At 53.5% G+C, this 20,146-nt stretch overlaps 1 protein-coding gene and 1 long non-coding RNA gene across 2 annotated transcripts; both read right to left on the reverse strand.

Annotated features, from left to right (window-relative positions):
• Positions 1-1,308: 1,308 nt before the first annotated feature.
• On the reverse strand, positions 1,309-5,795 carry LOC308622688. Its single transcript, XR_014016675.1, has 2 exons — positions 2,663-5,795; positions 1,309-2,415 (listed from the first exon to the last, which is right to left on the reverse strand). It is a non-coding gene; the product is annotated as an uncharacterized lncRNA (long non-coding RNA).
• A 59-nt stretch (positions 5,796-5,854) lies between these two features.
• On the reverse strand, positions 5,855-14,018 carry POLM (DNA polymerase mu). The gene is given in 16 exon segments (XM_081244269.1): positions 5,855-6,067; positions 6,298-6,339; positions 6,342-6,524; positions 6,527-6,549; positions 6,552-6,696; positions 6,797-6,886; positions 7,026-7,034; positions 7,037-7,173; positions 8,500-8,538; positions 8,541-8,619; positions 10,398-10,469; positions 11,103-11,273; positions 11,409-11,507; positions 12,238-12,308; positions 12,311-12,420; positions 13,729-14,018. Coding segments are annotated over 16 exon segments (1,533 nt in total). The 5' UTR covers positions 13,905-14,018; the 3' UTR covers positions 5,855-5,980.
• Positions 14,019-20,146: the final 6,128 nt, after the last annotated feature.

Below are 20,146 nucleotides of genomic sequence, written 5' to 3' on the forward strand. Positions count from 1 at the left end.
CCTGCTCTAGCTCCTCAGTTCCCCATACTAATTCTCTCACTGAACTTCCCTTTTTCTCTAAAACTCTCCCCACTCGCTTTTCCTCTGAACTTATCAGAACCCGTCCCTTTAAAATTAAGCCTCTTAGGAATCCAGAGACTTAAACCCTTAACTTCGTATACTCCCTGGACTAAAGGTGAACTGTCAGCCACAGTCAAAGATTTTCTCAAAGTAACTGAAGATCCTCACAGATTTGCTGAGGAATTTAATATAGTCATTCAAACTCAGCAACCCGGTTTCTCTGACTTACATCAGCTAGTTCATATGCTTGTCGGTGAAGGCCAGGCCCAGCATTGGATGAGAACTGCTAACTTGGGAAAATCTTAAAAGGCCTTTAGAACTACAACCGGGAGACCACCCTGCTAACTTATATGATCAGGCTCAGGCAATTGCTAGACGACTTCATGGGGCAATTCCTGCAGCTTTTCCAAAGCCTGTTTATTGGAACAAAATGCAGGCTTGCACACAATAATCTAATGAATCTGTTCATGACTATTAACAACGGACTTCAGATTGTTTTTACAGAAAATTCTGATCTTCCTTCAGATGTTAATTCTACCCAGGCAGCTTTTAACTCTATGTTTACTAGTGGGCTGAAGCAGGACCCTTCCCTTCTAGCAAAAAGGAACAGGATGGAATGAAAAAAATGTGTCCACTCCAGATCTGGTTAATCTTGCAAACGAGTTCTCTCACTTTCTCAGAGGAGTCACCTAAAAGGGAGACAGCTAAAATCCTTTATCTTCAACTCCAGCAAATGAAGGCTCCTACATGAAACCAAAACCCTCCTAGTTTCTGCTATTGTTGCAAACAGCCAAGACTTCGGAAAAGAAATTTTACAAATTTAAGTGCTTCAGGCACCTTCAGTCTTCCAACCAGCTTTTCCACCATCCTCCCAATTCTCAACAACGGGGCTCTTCTCAATCCTCCCTCTTAACTGGCTTAGAGAAACGTTTCTCCAGATTGGGGGCGAATCGCTTCAGTCCTAATGGACACTTGGAGCCACACTCTCAAAGCTCAGCCCCAGTACTATAAAGCAGCCCCTGCCTCAGAGTAAACAGTTCAAATAGTGGGGATCTCCAACGAACCTCAACAGGCTCCTGTCTCTGAACCTATTCCCCTTTGTTTAGGCCCTCTGAGGGATACACACACTTTTCTTCTTAGTTCCTCCACCTCTATCCATTTATTATGCCGAGACTTCTTAGAGAAGCATCAGGCCAGAAGTTCTTTCTCCCAAAAGGGGGAAATAATTCCAGAATTTGACAGTAGTCATCAGAGTAAACAACAATGTGAATTAAACGACTCTTTGATATCTTTTATTGGCTCCATCTCTGATGATACGAGAGCTGATTCTGGAAACACAGATCATTTGTCCCTATTGAATCAGCTACCATCCTTTTTATGGGCAAAATCTCCACTGCCACTGGCAAAATTCACAGCACATGTCCCATCGAGATTCAAACAGATCTCTCAAAATCTCTTCCCAGAATTGACAATGTATAAGTAAAGAAGCCATCCCAGGCATAAAGCCCGTAATTGCAGATTACAAGGTTCAGGGCCTCATTAGTCCTTGTACTAGCCCCTGTAATACTCCCATTTTACAGATGAGGAAACCTAAAAGCCAAGGGTGTAGGTTTGTCCAGGACCTCCAAGTAATAAACAACATAGCTATCCCTTGACACCCTGTTGCTCCTTTCATACGTTCCTAACAGTCATTCCCATAGGAGGTACATTCTTTACTGTAACTTGATTTATGCAGTGCATGCTATAACATTCCGGTTGGACCTACCAAATAACTTTTTGCCTTCACTTGAGAAGAAAAACTATTCACCTGGACAGTAATACCTCATGGTTTTACTGAGAGTCCTTATTTCTCATAATTCCTGAAGGCTGATTTGGATGAAACAAAGTTCCCTAGAGGTTCTACTTTGCTGCAATAGGTGGATGATTTGCTTCTTTGCTCTTTCTCAAACCTCCTCACAGGAAGTCATCATCCACCTGCTAACTTTCAGCCTTAAAGGGACATACAGCAGTGAGGATAAATTGCAGTTTGCCCCAAACCCAGGTTCATTGTTTACGGCATCTGATATCAGAACAAGGGCTACACTTCGTTCCGGACAGACTTCCTGGCGTCCTAAGTTTCTCTAAACCCAAAACTAAGCACCAACTGTGAGGTTTCCTTGCGCTAGTTGGTTATTGCCAAAACTGAGCTCCAAATTTATCTCTCATGGCCAAACCTCTGTATGTTTTACTGAAGCACAACTCCAATCCAATTTTATGGGAAGAACCAGATGACACAGATTTTAAGGACCTAAAGGAGAGTTTGAAGAGCCCACCTGCCCTTAGGCACCCCAATGATCAGATTCCCTTTTTAAAAGACTTTTTTTTTTTTTTTTTTTTTTTTTTTTTTTTTTGCGGTACGTGGGCCTCTCACTGCTGTGGCCTCTCCCATTGCGGAGCACAGGCTCCGGACGTGCAGGCTCAGCGGCCATGGCTCACGGGCCCAGCCGCTCCGCGGCATGTGGGATCTTCCCGGCCCGGGGCACGAACCCGTGTCCCCTGTATCGGCAGGCGGACTCTCAACCACTGCGCCACCAGGGAACCCCCAGATTCCCTTTTTGTATACGAAAAAGAAGGGAATGCCCTTGGGATACTCACCCCAAAACATGGAGACCATCGTCGACCCATAGGGTACTATGGCCAGCAACTGGACCCTGTAACACGGAAATACCCCTCTCGCCTCGAGCCATCACGGCCGCTGCCCTTGTGGTTAAGACCGCTGTGAAAATCATTGTGGGATCTCCTTTCATCTTTTCTGGACCTCATGCAATAGCCCTCCTGAATTCTCATCACACTCAACATTTCTCAGTCAGCCGTCTCACGCCTCTGGAGTCCTTTCGTCAGCTGCTCTTCACATAACTCTTCTACGCTGTAATAACCTTAACCCTGCTACTACTCTTCTCTCCTCTGTCACTGAGGAAGCCCCTCACAACTGCTTAACCCTGACAGGCCACCTCCTGACGCCTCATGATGATGTCTAGGAAATTTCAGTCGGTAACACTGACTTCTCACGTTCACTGATGGTTCTTATTTAAAAGGGGACAATGGCAGATATTGTGCTGGGGGTGTTACTGCAACTTCTTTTGATGTTGTTGAGGCAGCCTCTTTACCTACGGCGACTTTGGCCCAACAGGCTGAATGATATGCTCTCACACAGGCTTGTACTTTAGCCAAGGACAGAACTGCCAATATCTATATCGACAGTAGATACGTTTTCGGAGTAGCTCGTGATTTTGGAATGCTGTGGAAGCAATGTGGCTTCCCCATTTCCAGAAGAAATAAAATTTAAAATGGCCCCCGTGTTCAGGAGTTATTGGATGCAACACTTTTATCCACCCTTGGGTTATTAGTAAGATTCCAGGGCATTCTAAACTGGACTCTCTGGAAGCTAAGGTAAATCACCTTGCCGAAATTTCTGCAAGGAATTCCGCCTTTAAGGGAACCACAGCAGCTAAATTTCTGTCATGGTCCAAAGGGATATTTCCTCAAACGATACCTTTAAAAACTAGCTCGGGAAGCCCAAAAACTGGCCTCAGGAAAAGAAAAACAAGACTGGAAATTCAACGACTGTTGGTTTCATAAAAGAGAAAGCTCTGGTTCAGACCAAGTAACCCAGTCCTAGCGGAGACTGTAAGATTCCCACTTCTCACCACTGTACATGCAAGAAACCACTGGTCTGACAAAATGATAGCCTTCATGAGTCAGTACTGGTGGGGAAACGCTAACCACGCCACAGAAAGTACCTACTCCTTGTTCCCCTTGTCTGAAGTACAACCCAGGGAAGTCTGTTTGTACTGCTCCTGGACATTTTAAATTGCCTGATGGATCATCTGAGATCTGGCAAATGGATTTCATACAATTTCCTCCATTTCATGGATGTAAGTATGTTTTAGTCATGGTATGTATGTTTTCACACTGGACTGGAGCTTCCCCTTGCAGATAGGTTACTACCTCTTCTGTGACTGAAGTGCCTTGGAAAAGATCATCCCTACCTGGAGAACTCCTCTTCAACTTCATAATGATAGAGGAACCCATTTCACTGGCCAGGTGCTTCAAAAAGTCTGTGCTGTTTGGCCAGTTTTACAACACTTTCACTGCACTTACCACCCTCAATCCTCTGGTTTGGTCAAACACACTAACAGCATTATTAAGACTCAACTGGCAAAACGTGTAGAGGCCCCCCAAATACCTTGGTCAAACGCATTGCTGTTGGTCCTTCTAAATCATAGACCCACCTTTTTTGGAACTTTTACACCCTTTGAGGTAGTCACAGGATGCCCAGTGTACTTGGCTCCTGCCTCTTTTTTTTTTTTTTTTTTTTTTTTTGCGGTACGCGGGCCTCTCACTGCTGCGGCGTCTCCCGTTGCGGAGCACAGGCTCCGGACGCGCAGGTTCAGCGGCCATGACTCACGGGCCCAGCCGCTCCGCGGCATGTGGGATCTTCCCGGACTGGGGCACGAACCCATGTCCCCTGCATCGGCAGGCGGACTCTCAACCACTGCGCCACCAGGGAAGCCCTGGCTCCTGCCTCTTTTGACCCACAACTAATAAAAAGAGAGATACTCCAATACTGCAAAGGCCTAATTGCTTCTATTAAAAATAACCATGTTTCGGTAAGCAACCTTTTCCCAGTGCACTCTTGGGAGATGAGGACCTTAAACATCATACCTTGCAACCTGGAGATTTCATCTCTTGGAAAAGACACCTCCAGAAGGACTCTCTTCAACCTTGCTGGAAAGGCTGCTATCAGGTTCTGCTAACCAACCCTTGTGCTGCAAAACTCCAAGGAATACAACTCTTGGATTCACATGACACACCTAAAGAAAGCACCAAACCCTGTCTGGACCTGCAAATCATCTGGTGACCTGAAAGTAAAGATTTCCCTGAACTGAAGCAGATGACATCCGATGAGCCAGCTTTCCAAAGATATTCAGACTAGGCCTGTTGGAATTTTGTCACCAAACCGTTGATTACATAAGGCTTCGGATAATCTCTACCGCTTAGGATCTTGGTAACACACGGACTTCAGATAAAAAGTGCCTAAGAGTTGTCCCTCCTACCCCTCCTTGTTACTTAAATATGACCTCAACAGATCTCCAATCTGTGCACTTTCCCTCTGATGTGGGACACTACACTCTGGAAAGGTCCTTCCTTGTATTGAGGGACAAAAACACCCTGAAACTTGAAAGCCTGACCCAGATTAGTGATGCTTTCAGAGAAACATCTTGATCGAAAGGGGAAGTGTAAAAAGATTAAGAAACAGAAACCTCAAGAGTTGGGAGAGCAGAAGGGGGAGCGCTCATGCCCTGTGATGGTAGCAGAGCCCAACAGAAAGAAAGATCTCCTCTTCATTCCTGACGAGGACTCAGCCAATGAAAAGCCATGGACTCTTGTTTACTGTAGCCTTCCCAAATTCCTTTTCCCCTCTGTAAAAGCGTTTTCCTTTCCATTTTTGCTGGGGACTTGCACACGGCTTGCCATGGTTGCAGACCCATTCTCTGCTGATCCTGAATAAACCCGTTTTTGTTGGAGAAATAACTGGAAGCCTATTTGTCTTAGTTCCACATCCCCCACCCTCACCAGCTCCCCGTAGCTGACCTCTGGGCAGAACCAATACCCATGCTCCCCGGTCACCCACACCAGCAACACGTTCAGAAAATACAGCATAGTTTGTTCCACATGCTCATTTCATGACACCTTGAACTAGGTGTATGTGGGGGATTGGTGGTCCACACAGACAGGGCTCCCACTTGGGAGGGGTGAGGACTTGGGGCAGCAATGCATCTTCCACCTGGAAACGTTCAGGGACCAGAACACCCATAGCGTCTGGCTCAAATGGCACCCTCCATTTCCAGAGAGTGGAAGTGGGGGCCAGCTAATAGGATCAGGCATTTCTCTGCTGAGGGGGAAGGTACTCAAGGCCCAAGAGTCTGAAGATGTCTTCCTCTGAAGCCACGTGGAAAAACGTCTTCTGCAACAGAGTGCAAGCATGAGTGCCTGGGAGCCACTCCACCACCGCGGCAGCTTCCCGGAGACAGGTGTGGCGAGGAGGCTGGAAGGTCAGGCAGAGCCCAGCCCCGCGGTGGGGTGCTTCTTGAGGGCCCTGTGGGTCCCAGGCTGGAGGGCCCCGGGGCCGATGCAGACTGTGGGCCGGGCAGAGAGCCATTTTCCCCACCCAGACCTCCCGTCCCAGCAACACACCTGCCCCGGATCAAACAGACCACGGCTGTTCAGCCAGAGCCCTTCCGGCTCTCCTTCCGGCTGAAGCGGCGCAGCTCCCGCTCGAAACGTTGGGGGAAGAGTGACTTCATCAGCAGGGCCACCAACCCCAGACCCCAGGGTGGCCGCAGCAGCACACTCCCTACCTCGGAGCCAGTCCAGCCGAGTAGTGCAGAGGGGAACTGGCTGATGGGGGTGACCACCAGGTGGTCAGGGTGGGGCAGGGCCTCTGGGCGCCCCTACAGCATCCCCTGGGGGTTGTGGCAGGTGGAAAATGCAGAAAGTTCCCTCGAAGGCATCCATGGTGTGGCTCTGCCGGGGCAGGTGGGTGGGGTCATCTGCCTGCCGGCTGCGCTGGTGCTGGTGGTACAGGACAAGGTCCTGGGGGAGAGCAGACATGGCCGGGCACCACCATGTGGGGCTGGGACAGAAGCCAGGATCCTGGCAGGACCGTCAGCGGGGGGAGCAGGAAGCCCCTCACCTGCTTCTTCAGGCAGCACATCACTCTGGGCAGCAGCCCTGCCTCCCGGCCCTCCTGGGGGTGGGTGATGAGGAAGTCCACGTCGTGGCCCTACAACTTCCCCGAGGGGGCCAGTCTGACTCTCAGCCTCCGTGTTCTCCCGAATCCCTTCAGTGAGGGAAGGCCCACCTCAGTGGTCCCGCCTCAGACGTCGTCACTGGGAAGGGCCTGGAGCTGAGCCGGAGGGCACATGGAGCCCCCTGACCTCCGGAAGCCGCTGGTCAGCGCGACCGTGGCCCCAGGGAGGGCCTGCCCCATGGCTGCCTCCACCGCCTGCTGCAGGGTCTCCACATCTGACCGCAGGATCGGGGTGCTCAGGTCCTGGTGGTGCTGGAGTCCTGGGGGCAGCACAGCTCTCCTGACCTGCCCAGCCCGGCCCTCTCTAGCTGTCTCCCACTACCCCCTCCTCTCCCTTAAATATCAAACGCTTATTTTGAAATAATTGTAGGTTCACATACAGTTGAAGGAAATAACAGAGGTCCCCTGTGTCCTCTGCCCAGTTCCCCCCAGCGGTAACATCTTGCAGAACTACTGTAGGTCACACCAGAATTCTGATGTTGACACAATCAAGATACAAACTATCCCTTTCAATGCCTCGGTTTTCCCATCCATAAAACGGGCCCGGGAGGTGATAAAGAGATGTGAAGAAGATGGCTCTGCCGCTTATCAACACCTCGCTCTAGCCCACGTCCACCTCCTCCCCTGTCCAAGGGATCACTGGGCCTTCCACACACACAGCTAGGAGAGGTTTACGTGTGGGAATAAACGGCCCTGGGCAGGATGCACGCTCAGTAAGCGCCGCGGGCCTCTCCTCCTGGGAGAGGAGACTGAGCGGAACCGACGGATGTCACCATAACGCTCCACTGGACGCACGGCTCTGTGGTCTCACTTCCTGCTGACTGACCAGGAGACTCTCCCAGGACCCCCACCTGGCCTCCCCTCCCCCAGCCCCTGGGAGGATGTTCAAAGAGGCAATGGGTGCTGGGCTGAAGGGCTCCTTCAGCAGGGTCCCCAATCCAGGCCACACGGAGAGAACGGAGAGTCTGCTCAACACCTGTGACCTGCTGGCCTCACGCCAAGGAGCTCACGGGATCCCGTGCTTTACAGAGAACGTAATTCAGGCTCAGAGAAGTCAAGACTCAAGGCCACGGTCTCCTACCTAGTAAGCGGCAGAGATGGGACTCAAACCCAGGCCCGACAAACTCTCAAGTTCACATTCTCTCCGCCGCTCGGCGCCATCTCCCACTAGCAGGCTCCTCACGAGCCTCTCCCCACTGGGCACAGGTCCCCACGCCATCAGCCAGTGGGCCAAGGCGCCAAGCAGCACACAAGCAAGTGTGCCCGGGGCCCGGGCTGCTCTGACATGCCATCCCCTCTACGGAATCAGGAGTAAGGGGTACATGCCTGGTTCAGGTCCAAGTCTAACCAGGAGGTCCTGAATGTCACGGCAGCTACTCTGACCATTATTGTTCACTGAGAAGGGGCGGCACCGGGTCCTGACTCCACTGGGTCAGGAAGCCCACCAAGTAAAGATGCCCGTCTTCACACTCACCCCGTTCCCTGCCACACAGGCAGCCACGAGCACATGCCATGCGTCAGAGCTAAGGGCTCCATGGTGTGGGAGGCTTTCAGGCACAGGTGCTTTGGGGAAGCCCAGGGCTCACCTGCTTTCTGCTGCCGGGTCAGTCTCTGGGCTGTTCTCAGAGGCCGTCCAGCGTCCGCAGCCGCCCCTGGTACCACCGGTCAGCGGTCCTTACCCCGAGCCCAGAGATCTGAGTGAAGAGCTGTTCGGAGGATGAGCACAGCACCTTGGTCAGGAGCAAGCTTTTACAGCGAGACGTGGATGCCAACACTGATCCGTGCAAGGCGTGTCCCAGGACAGCACCACTGCAGCGTTACACAAGTGGCCTCATTAAGTCATCGTCTGGCCGGGCAAGTGGCATCCCCACTCACATTCTTCGAGTTTAAGCAACCTGCTCAAGGCCACACAGCGAGTGCACAGACAGGACTCAAACCCCGAGCCTGGCCTACACAGCCCACCCTCACAGGGGACGGCCGGGAAAGACCCCATGTGCTCCCTCCCCAGGCCTCGGTGCCCTCCTCGAGCAGGGTCTCTCCCCAGAACCCGTACAGTTCTAGCCTACGATTCCAACATCACCAAAGCAGGCGTCCTGACAGTCCGTCCATTCACTGGGAAAACCACCCCATCCCACCCAACGGCAGCTGGGACTTACTACTGTGGCTTTGCCTCTTCACAGGCAGCAAAAAAGGGCAGTTAACAGCCAGGGGGTTGTTTTAGCAGGATCTGGAAGGAACAGGTTAGGGCTGGCTGGGGCTCTGTTCCAGGTTCAAACACGACAATGGCCACTGCCTGGCCACGGGTCAGCAGAGACGCCCAGGCCAGTGGAAACTAACTATGCTGCTGGAGCTGGCCTCTCGTGGCGTGGCCAGCTGCCCTCACACGGGTACCCCACACACAGGGTGGGTGCTAGCAACGCACCTGTCTCTTCCTTGACTCTAGCTCGTTGGACAGGGGTGGGCCCTTGCCCTAGGCCAGCCACTCAGAGCCCCTCCCCGGGGACTTCTGAAACAGAAGAGCGGGCCCAGGGGAGGAAGAACAGCTGGTGGCACTCGTGTCCCTGAGCCCCACTTCCTGCAGACCAGCTGTAGCCTGCCCTTTTGGGACTGTGCTGGCCATCCCCCCCTGGATCCCCTGAACCAAGAGCATGAACTGGATGGGAAAGAGGCTGAGAATAACCTAATCATGTTGCTTGTAACAGTAAACTTCTAACTGTTCACGTACTTCTCTCCTGGCCTGGATGCCTTCTGGGACTCAGGGGTACCCCGGGGGAGGTAGCAGACGGCTCTGCCCTCTCTCAGCGCTTCTCTAGCCACTAATTCCTGTGTTGCCTCCACACCCCTGAGCCCCCCACCCCCCGTCCTTCACACGGGGCTCCTCTCCCTTTTTGAAGCACCCGCCTCCTCCCCGACCAGTCCCCAATCTGACAACCTCCAGCCACAAAACCGGGGTGTCTAAGGAGCCCGACCGAGGCATCCACAAGAGCTCTGGTGGCTCCGTTATCAGACCGGAAATGGGCGGGACCAGTGGGAAGGTGCGCCGTGGACACAGGCAGGACGCCACCAAGAAAATGAGTACGTGAGATCACAAAGGTGGAGACACTGCGAGGGTGAGCAGCCCCACAGATGTAATGGTCCCCGTGGCACCCGGAAAAAGGTTCTGTTTTGTTCAGTATGCTCTGTGTAAAGGGCCAGAGCATGTGATATACTTGAGAATATGCCATCAATAGTCAAATAAGAACAGATGGTGCCGAGTGATCTAGAAAATTCCCTGTGCTCAAAACAAGCTTCTCATCCGCCTCCATTTGGCTGCCTCGTGTATATCGGGTGTCGGCTAAGCTGCCAGTTCCTCAGTGAGACATTCTCTGACCCCGGGGGGGACCCACCGTCCCCGCTTGCCACCTGACATGGCATGAACCGTGTGCTGTAGCTCTGGGGGAGGACCGTGGAGCTCCATGCCCCTGCCAGGGGCTGCCCTGCATACCTTCATGGCCTGGTACCTCTCCGAGAGCCGGACTCTCTCCACCTCCTCACACACTCCGAGTTCCAGCAGCTCCTGTGGGAAAAGACAAAGCCTGACTGGAAAGAGGAGAGCTGGGGGCCCAAGGCCCAGCAGGGGGGCTTTGTGCGAGCAGGATCCGAGGGGACTTGGAAATGAAGACTGTGCCCAGGGAGCCTCCAAGCCCCTAGGGCAGGGAACGTGGGCCACCTCTCAGATAAATAACAAGCCCCGGGATACGTAAACAATTGCTTTTAAAACATAGGTGAATTCAACAAGACTTCATTTAAAAGCATAAGTGAATTCAAAAGTATCTTTTCCATCATGATATATTCGCTCAGTGGTAAGTGTACAAAAGGACAACTTCACATTTTGGGTCCTCAAATACTTCGCATTGTAAAAAGAGGTGCTCATGCTCAGGGGTCCTCTTCCACCATCCTGGACAGTCTGAGCTGATGAAAGTGGTGCCAGCTACCAGCCTGCCAGGCTCCCGGCAGCTCCCTTGGCTGAGTCCTCTCAGTCCCCCTAGGGCAGGTGCTGTGGCCCCAATTTACACATAAGGAATCTGAGTGAAGACGGTGGCTGGCCGCAGCTGGGCTCTGAGCCACCAAGCCACCTGCCCTCGCCAGGCCCTGAGGCTCCCTCGCCTCCCCCCGCAACCCCGCCCTGCTAAGTGCGGGGAGCACCGACCTGGACGACCCTGCACGAGTGTTCTCCAAAGTGGGCCAGGCCACGCAGCTGGCTCAGGGCCGTGACTGGGCTGGGAAGGGCCTTGAGCACTGAGGCCGCTCTGCACAAGGAGAGTTGGCAGCCCTCACTGCCGGCGAAGCCCGCGGCCTCCGCCGGCGTCTCCAGAGCCTCCTGCAGGGAGGGGCCCGTGGTGAGGGGCAGGGATGGTGGGGTACCTCACCCCACCTCTCACCCCACCCCTCCCTCCAAGGCTGGGGCAGGGGAGGGCCTGGCCCCACCCAGGGAGGCAGAGGACCCAGGGCTCACCGAGAGGCTGGCATTGTGGTGTGTGAGGGGTGTGGGATGCTGCCAGGCACAGGGCAGCCTCCATGCTGGGCGTGGCGGCCCGTTCCTGCACACAGCCACCTGGGGAAGGGCAATATACAGGCCGCTTCGAGGCTGCAGGGTGGGCAGGGGCCCAGGAAGCCCCCCGGAGCCCTGCCTCTCCTGGGTGGTCACCTAAGGCTCTCGGGACAGAAGGGGCCGACTCTCAGAGGGCAAAACTGCCAGAGGCACGGGGCAGAGGCGGTGTCGCCCTGCAGAGGCCAGAGCAGCAGGAGTGGCACCACCTGCCACCGCACGTGTTGCATGTGCTCCAGCTCCCGGAACCCTCTCAAGCAAGTGGGCTGGGGTGCCTGTCATCCCCACTTCACAGACGGGGACACCGAGGCCTCGTGGCTCACAGGCAGAGTCAGGATTTGAATGTGGGCAGCCCTGCTCTGAGCCCACACCTGAAGCCCCCAGCCGTGCTCACCCAGGAAGCACTGAGGTGGGCGGAGACCATGAACCTCACAGCACCCCGAGGACGGCCTCCTGCTGGCTTCACTTGGGGCCACAGTCTCATCCACTTGGTAAGCAAGAAAGGCCTAAAGATGCTAAAAATAAGTGGATCTCAAGAGAGTTTGCACCAGTGGTGAGAGGAGAAGTGGGAACGGCCTGGCTTCCCAGGGCCCCTTGGTGGTCTGGGCTGAGCCCTCACCGCCCACCTCGTGTTAAGGACACTGAGGCACTGCTGCCGTGTCACCTGTCCCAGCTGAGCTCCGGCCTGCGCTGGGGCCTTCTCTGGGGCCCCACCCTCATCCTTCACCCGGCTCACCTCCAGGCGGTGCCGGCACTCCACAGGGACAGGCTGCCCGGCCGCCATGCTCTCCGTGAACCAGCTTACGCTAAGAGCACTGGGCAGGTGCATCCTGGGTGAAGGGCCACCGTCCTGCGCTCCTGCTGGCAGACGGCCTCCTCTGCTGAGGTCCCCTCCATCATGACGTGTGTCACCTCTGAGCTGGGCGGAGGGAAGAAGAGGAAGTGAGGCCCAGAGCCCTTTCCCAGACCTGCCATTCTTCCTGCTTCACTCCATGCCTCCAGGCCTTTGCTGTTACTATCCCCTCTGCCTGGTGACCACCTATTCATTCTTCAGAAAGACCTCCCAGCCCCTCCTCCTGGCAGACAAACATCTCCACCACTCCAGCATCTGCAGAGCTGTGTGTGGTTCTCGGCTCTAGCTATGATGACAAGACCAACCCTTTTTTGTGTTAACTTGTCTGTCTCCCTCTCCCCGCAACCCCGGAGGAAGGAGAGGCCAGGGGTACAGGGGCCAGGACCAGGAGGGGGTCTTCATCGAAGTGCTGGAGACAGACTGCTTGGGTTTGAACCTCAGCTCTGCCACACACTTGCTGTGTGCCCTTGGGCACATCGCTTATCTCTGTACTTTGATTGCCTCATCCACAGAGCAGAGATAGTAACATATCTACTTTGCAGGGTTGCTGTAAAGATTAAATGAGCTAATAAGCAAAACGGCTTAGATAGCGCCCAGTACACTCTGGGCCGTGGTCATCATCCTCTCCTCAGTGGGTCTGCTGCACCGCTGGGAATCGTTAACTAAGCTTCAGGAGGACTAGCCCCTGATTCACTTGCTCTTCAACTTCAAAACCATGGGAACCCTCCTCCCTTACTTTCAGCATTGCGTCTGTAGTGGTTTTGTTTTTGTTTGGTTTTCTTCTACTCTTTGAGCCTCACTCAAGTCACTTTCTCAGCCCTGAGGAGAGAAATCAGTTTAGCTAACAGGGCAAGATGAATTCACCTAAGGAAGGACTGACTGTTAACCACCGCTACACTCACATGGCCCTTTATAAAGCCTCTGGCATACATTCTCTCCTTGTCCTACAGAAACACGCCTGGCCCTAACTGCTAACACCCTTTTACAAAAGAGGAAATTGACAGGAAGGTTATATGACCATGAAGTGCCAGGGCTAACCTGGAATCCAAACACCTCAGGTGCCCCTCCTCTCCGGGGTCAGCTGCGTGGGAGTCGTTTCAGATCTCAATATCCTCAGCAGTAAGGAAACACCATATGTGAAAGTGGCTGGTCAGCTGTAAAGTTCCGAGCACGGGCATCTGCGCTCAGGCCATCACGCCACTCAGCAGCATCCCCCGGCCCACCGGGCGCGACGGCATGGTGATACCTATACGGGCGTGCCACGTTCCCCGGTGAGGCGAGGCCGTGGGCGCCAGACCCGCCCCGCGCCCCTCGGAAAGGTCGGCCCTAGGAAGGTGGCCTCACCTGGTGGCGAGCTTCGCCACGACCGCGCACCTGTAGGCGTCCAGGACGCGGAAGCCCTTGGAGAGAGCCAGGCGTGTGAGGGAAGGCGCGCGGCTGCGGCCCATGCGTGGCTCAGCCAGGTAGACAGTGACCCCAGGGAAGCGTGCCGCGGAGGAGGGGGCGGTGTCCGGGGGCCTGACCCGCGCTCGCCGCCGTTTTGGTAGCATTCGTGCCCTGGCCGCGGGCGGCGCCCGGCGAAGGCAGAGGGAAACTGGACAGAAGCCGGAAGGAAGGGGGGCGGAAGGCGGGCGGAAGCCGCACGGAAGCCGAAAGCTAGCGGGCGGAAGCCAGCGGGCGGAAGCCGGCCGGAAGGGGAAGTGGCGCCCGGCCCCACTCAAAGAGGCAGGCCCCGCCCCATGCAAATTAAGTCTCTGGGCGGATTTCGCCCCCAGGGTCGTTTGGAGCGAGGTAGAGGTCCCGGGGTTCCACCTGATTGGGTGTTCCGGCCTCTCAGCGCCAGAGGCCCCGCCTCTATGCAAATAGAACCAGAGCACACGCCTTTTATTTAAATTACCTTCGCGGAAAGTCCCGTCCCATCTTTGGGACCACCCGGGAGGAGAGACTGGGGTAGGGGGTAGGGGGGTGGGGTAAAAGGGGTGCGGGCAGGAGCTGGGAGGGAGGAGGAGGAGGTTAGGGGAACCTCGGCGCGGGCTTGGGGGCTTCGTCCTCGGAGGCTAAGAGGGGAGATCGAGGTGGGGGTATCCGGGGATCCGTCCTCGGCGCTTCGGGGGAGGGGGATGTTAGTGGTGGGTCCTTGGCGGGTAGGAGAGGGATCCGTTCTCAGCAGGAGAGGAGTATCCGCCCCAGCCCCTGCTATTCGCCCCCTCCGACTGGGTCGGGCTGGACCGATGGGCCCCGGAAACCTGGCGGCGCGGGGCCCCTGGATCGCGGGCCCGGGCAGACGCGCGAGTGAGCGTGCTGGTGGAGCGACCGCTTCAAACCCCGGGAAAGGGTTTTCAGTCTTTCTCAATCGAATGGCGTTAAGGACGACTGGCCGGCCATTTGGAAAAATGGAAGTTGGCTCCCTCCCTTACTGCTTAACACCAAAATAAAATCCTGATGGATCAAATATTAAAATCTAAAAAAGAAAAAAAATGTACTGGGGAGTCGATGAATGTTTTTATGGTCTAAAGTATCACAATAAACCTGGAGACACTAAAGGAAAAGAATGATAAACTTGAAGACATACAAATTTAAAATGTATTTAAACATTAAAAGGCAAACCAGGGGAAGAGTGTGACACATTTTGAATTTAAATCTAATTCCTGTAATTATGAAATTGTCCACGGATTAATAAGGAAAACACTACAAGCAAGAACAACAGTAGGCAATTTACAGAGGAAATGCTACTCAGAAACATACCAGATTCCCTGACTCGTCCAATCAGGGAAGGGCAAACTTAAATGAGAGTATCTTCACTTATTGCATTATCCGACGTTTACAAAATTGATCACACATGAGGGAACTGGCAGCTTGTAGGAGGGACTTTTTGGAAGCCAATTTAGCAACCATAGCCAGAAAAATGAAAACAAAAATCTCACCCAGCAATTCCTTTTCCAAGGTTGGTATTGTGTCGAATCCCTAGACCAGGTCGGGAAAGCTGACATCTTGACAACATCAAGTTTTCCTGTATGTCTCATATTTTCAGACACTACGCTTTGGAATCTCTTTGTTATGCTATGTGATCTCCTCAGTCTCCCCTGGCTGCGACACAGGACTGAAGCAGGCTGGTGCCTCAGCCCAGGCCTCCGCTCAGCCTCCACACCAGCTCCCCACCTGCTCTCCTGGGCCCAGGACACACACTCTGGCTGGGAGGCCTGGGATGTGGCCCCTCTCTCATTTCCTGTGCTCGTTTCTCCTCCTGCCATCTGGGAAGGGGGAGCTCCCAGGCTCTCTGTAGGAGTCGGAGTTCCCCATCTGTGGGTTCTGCCTTTCCTCAGAGAGCAGCAGCCTATCCCCTGAAACAATCCATTCTTCTTGATGGCCTCTGTCTCCATCCCGGGCATCTGGGTTCTCTCTTGGGGTGGCAGAAGCAGCTTTTAATGACCCATCGTGCCTGAATACTTAAAACACTGGGCAACTTGCAAAAACGAGGATTTCCACAGGCCCAGGGAGGTTCTGTGAGGCGTGATCCTCAGGGCCCACTGAGTAGAGGCCTGGGCACAGGTGGGCAGAGCCACAGCATCGATGGTTGGCGTCCTCCTCTCCTCCCCTCCCTGGACCACCAGGTCACTGTCCATCCAGCTGGGAAGCGGAGACCTCAGCCCTCTATCTCCAATAAACCTGGCTTGGGGTTCCCAGATGTCTAAGTCTCCAGCCCCCTGCTGCTGCCCACGCTGAGACCACCCCCCAGAAAAAGTCAGAGCATGCACAGATGATCTGGCTGGGCCCTCTCAGCTGCCCTGAGGGTTGCAGTCCTCCCTCGTGTTCTGCACTGTGCTTTCTCATGCTGTGTTTAGGATTAGTTTTACCCAGATGTATGAGCTTGCATTTTTCCAAGATGAATCTCATCTAGCTATTTCCTGTTCCCACTTCCAGTTCAGAAAAGGCCCCTGGGGGTGATTTTTCAGTCCTCGTGACCTTCATAAAACCTCCCCATGGAGCACCGTCTTTGAAGTCTGCTTCAGTGCTGTTGGCGCCTGTCCTTGGCCTGTGGGGCCCGGACTCTGCCTGGCTCTGAGGCCCAACCCCCCACCGATTCCAGTCTCCTGCGGGTTACTTGCCAGCTGCATTCCAGAGGGTGTGCGGTCAGCCTGCTGATGCTGTCAGACTGGAGCTCCTGAGGACCACTGGCCCAAAGTTCTGGCTTCTAGTGCTGCTCCCTGGACCTTCCTGAGCTACCCACTGCATCGCTGTGGGTTTAGGTTATCTGGTGCATCAGTCTGCCCAGGCTGACAGAACAAAATACCACAGACAGGGCAGCCTAAAGAAAAGAAACATTTCTTATTGTTCCAGAGGCCGGAAATCCAGGATCAAGGTGCTGGCAGGCAGCTTTCTTTCTGAGGCCTTCTCTCTTGGCTTGTAGGCGGCCGTCTCTCTGTGTGCCCACACGATCTCTTTGTGTGCTCATGGAGAGGGAGAGAAAGAGATCTCTTCCTCTTCTTATAAGGCCACCAGTCGTATCAAATTAGGACCGCACCCTTGTGACGTCATTTAACCTTATTACTCCTAAAAGCCCTTTCTCCAAATACAGTCACATTGGGGGTTAGGGCTGCAACATATGAATCTGAGGGAACACAATTCAGTTCATAGCACCTGGTGTATTTGGTCCTGTGCTGCTGTAACAAATTACCACAGACTGGGGGCTTGAAACCACAGAAATTTATTCTTGTAGCTCTGAAGCCTGGAATTCTAAGATCAAGGTGTTAGCAGGGCCGTGTTCCCTCTGAAAGCTCTAGGGGAAGATCCTTCCCACCTCCTCTAGCTCCTAGTGGCTCCTGGCATGCCTGGGCTTGCGGCTGCATCCCTCCGATCGCTGCCCCATCCCCAATGGCTGCCTTCCCTCTGTCCCGTCCCCTTTTCTTATATATATATATATTTTTTTTAATTTTTAATTATTTTTACTTTCTGGCCACGCTGCATGGCATGCAGGATCTTGGTTCCCCAGCCAGATTCGAACCTGTGCCCCCTGCAGTGGAAGCACAGAGTCTTAACCACTGGACCACCAGGGAAGTTCCCCCCCCACCACCACCTTTTCTTATAAAGGCATCAGTCATTGAATTTAAGGCCCAGCCTTAATTCAGGATGACCTCATCATGAAATTCATAATTACATCTGCAAAGACCCTTATTCCAGATATGGTCACAGTCTGAGGTTCCTCATGGACATGAATTTGGCAGGGGGGCACCATTCAATCCACTACCCTGAGTCCACACCTCCGACCCAGGCTCAGCCCTGGACTCTGCTGACAGGTTCCATGGCCCATCATGGATCTCTGCAAAAATCCGTCAGAACTGCAGGTTGTAGTTTCTGATAGGAATAGATGTGCTTGTGCCAGGGACTGTGGCTTGCCATGGGTCTGCCAGGTTATGTGACCTGCTTTATTTTTGAGAAACTATACTGTCTTTTAAGGAAAACATGGGTCCCTTTGCTTGCTGGATGGTGTCTCAGTCCGGTCAGGCAGCTATAATGAATACCACAGACTGGGTGACTTGAAAAAAACAGACATTAATTTCTCATAGTTTTGGAGGCTGGACATGTGGAATCAGGGTGCTGGCAGATTCAGTGTTGGTGAGGGCCTGCTACCAAGCTGTAGATTTTTCACTGTATCCTCATATGTCAGAGGGGGTGAGACATGGTGCCTCTTTTATAAGGGACTAATCCCAGTTATGAGGGCCCCATCCTCATGACCTAATCACCTCCCGAAGGCCCCACCTCCTAACACTAGCACCTTGGGCATCAGGATTCCAACATGTGGATTTGGGGGAGGGAGGGACACAAACAGATGGGCTCTGTGTAAGAAGGAGGTAGGGGGATTGGAGGCCTGGGGCAGGATCTGGAGTGGGAAGACTGGGCCAAGGGGTAGAGAAGAATCCCTGACTCCCTCCCACCATGGGGACTTGGCCTAAGAATGATGAAAAAGAGATAGATGTGTCCTTAAAATGAAGGCTCTTAGCGTTCATTTGTCCAACCAGCCCTGACTCAGCATGGTTGGTAATCCCTAGGGGAAGGGCTAAGTGGTCTGGAAGAATTACGAGAAGAGGGATGTTTGCTGAACCAAACTCCGTCACAAATTGACACAACTGTCTACCCTTTCCACCACAGGTAATTCCATTGATATTAAGGCAGAATATGACATTATTACATTCTTGAGTGAATAGACCCAATGTCATTTAGGTATTTTCCAATTCACTACTGTTATTGAAATAAAACACAGATATGACTGTGGGGAGTTCCAGCTTATCGGCTTCAAGGAGAACCCTGGGCTGGAAAGTTTGGCTGAATGCCCAAGGTTGTCATGGGCGGTGGCCCATGGGGTGGGGGGTATTGAGAGGCCAGATAGGGAGGCAGCAGCCTGCCCTAGGATACGGGGCAGGTCAAGGTCAGAGTCTGTCCTTCACTGGAGGAAAGGGTTGGGGGGGGCAGCTCAGGAGGGTGTGCGTGGTCAGGGCCGCATGCAGATGGAAAAGGATGGAATCTGGGTATAGTGGGGCAGGGGGGATCCTAGTCAGTACAACTACTGACATTTATGGAGGGCTTGGTATAGGCCATGTATTGTGTTAATTATTTGTTCTATTACATTTTAATTCTCTTCCCAGTTGTATGGAATTGGTACTGCTATTATTTCCCCCATTTTACAGATAGAAGAACTGAGGCCTAGAGCCAAAGTACTCTTTCCAAGTTTACAGTGCACACAGAGGCACAATTATGATTTAACCAGTGGCTGTTTGACTTCTGAGCCAGCCTCTCAACCATTGATACAACAAAATTGTGTTGCGCCCCAAGATCTGCCCTAAGTGCAGGGGGTACAGATATAAGATGCACAGAAGGACCTGCCTTCATTCCATTTTTGTAGAGGCAAGACAGACAGACAAATAAGGAGAATGCACACGGTGCCGGGTGGTGCCATGGGGCACAGAGGGCATGGCTGAACCAATCCCTTCGGCGTGCACACCCTTCTCCATTCGTGCCTCTGATGCTCTCCCCGGCAAGAGGTGGGGTCTATCCCCTCCTCTTAATAGGGAGCCGGCCCTGGGACTTTCTTGGACCAACACAAGGCAGCAGAAGCGATATTGTGGGATGCGTGGGCTCAGCCTGACGAGGACTTGCAGCTTCCATTTCTGCCCTCTTGGAAGGCAACTGCCACGGAAAGAAGTTCAGGCTGCACTGTGGGTGCTGGGAACCACGTGAATAGAGAACCAGGAGCCCTCGGGACACCAGCTTCTGGCTGACGTCTTAAATCAGTGGTGCTAGACCATTCCTCACGATTCTGTGAGCAGACTCCTGCACGTGGCATCAGCCGACTCCTCCCCCATGCAATGGCTCACAGAATGGTAAGGAATGATGTAGCACTGCTGCTTTAAGACAAATGAGCTTTGGGGCATTTTGTCACACAGCCACAGATAACTGAGAGGACGGGAGAAGGGCAAAGTGCCATGGAGAGAACTAAAGTCGGGGCAGGGGGGACTTCCCTGGTGGCGCCGTGATTAAGAATCCACCTGCCAATGCAGGGGACGTGGCTTCAAGCCCTGGTCCGGGAAGATCCCACATGCCGTGGAGCAACTAAGCCCATGCGCCACAACTACTAAGCCCACACGCCACAACTACTGAGCCCACGTGCCACAGCTACTGAAGCCTGTGCGCCTAGAGCCCGTGCTCTGCAACAAAAGAAGCCACCGCAATGAGAAGCCCACTCACCACAACGAAGAGTAGCCCCCGCTCGCCACAACTAGAGAAAGCCCACGCGCAG

Source organism: Mesoplodon bidens (assembly GCF_964165515.1).
Source record: "Mesoplodon bidens genome assembly, chromosome: 9".
In the NCBI taxonomy this organism is placed as follows: Eukaryota; Metazoa; Chordata; class Mammalia; order Artiodactyla; family Ziphiidae; genus Mesoplodon; species Mesoplodon bidens.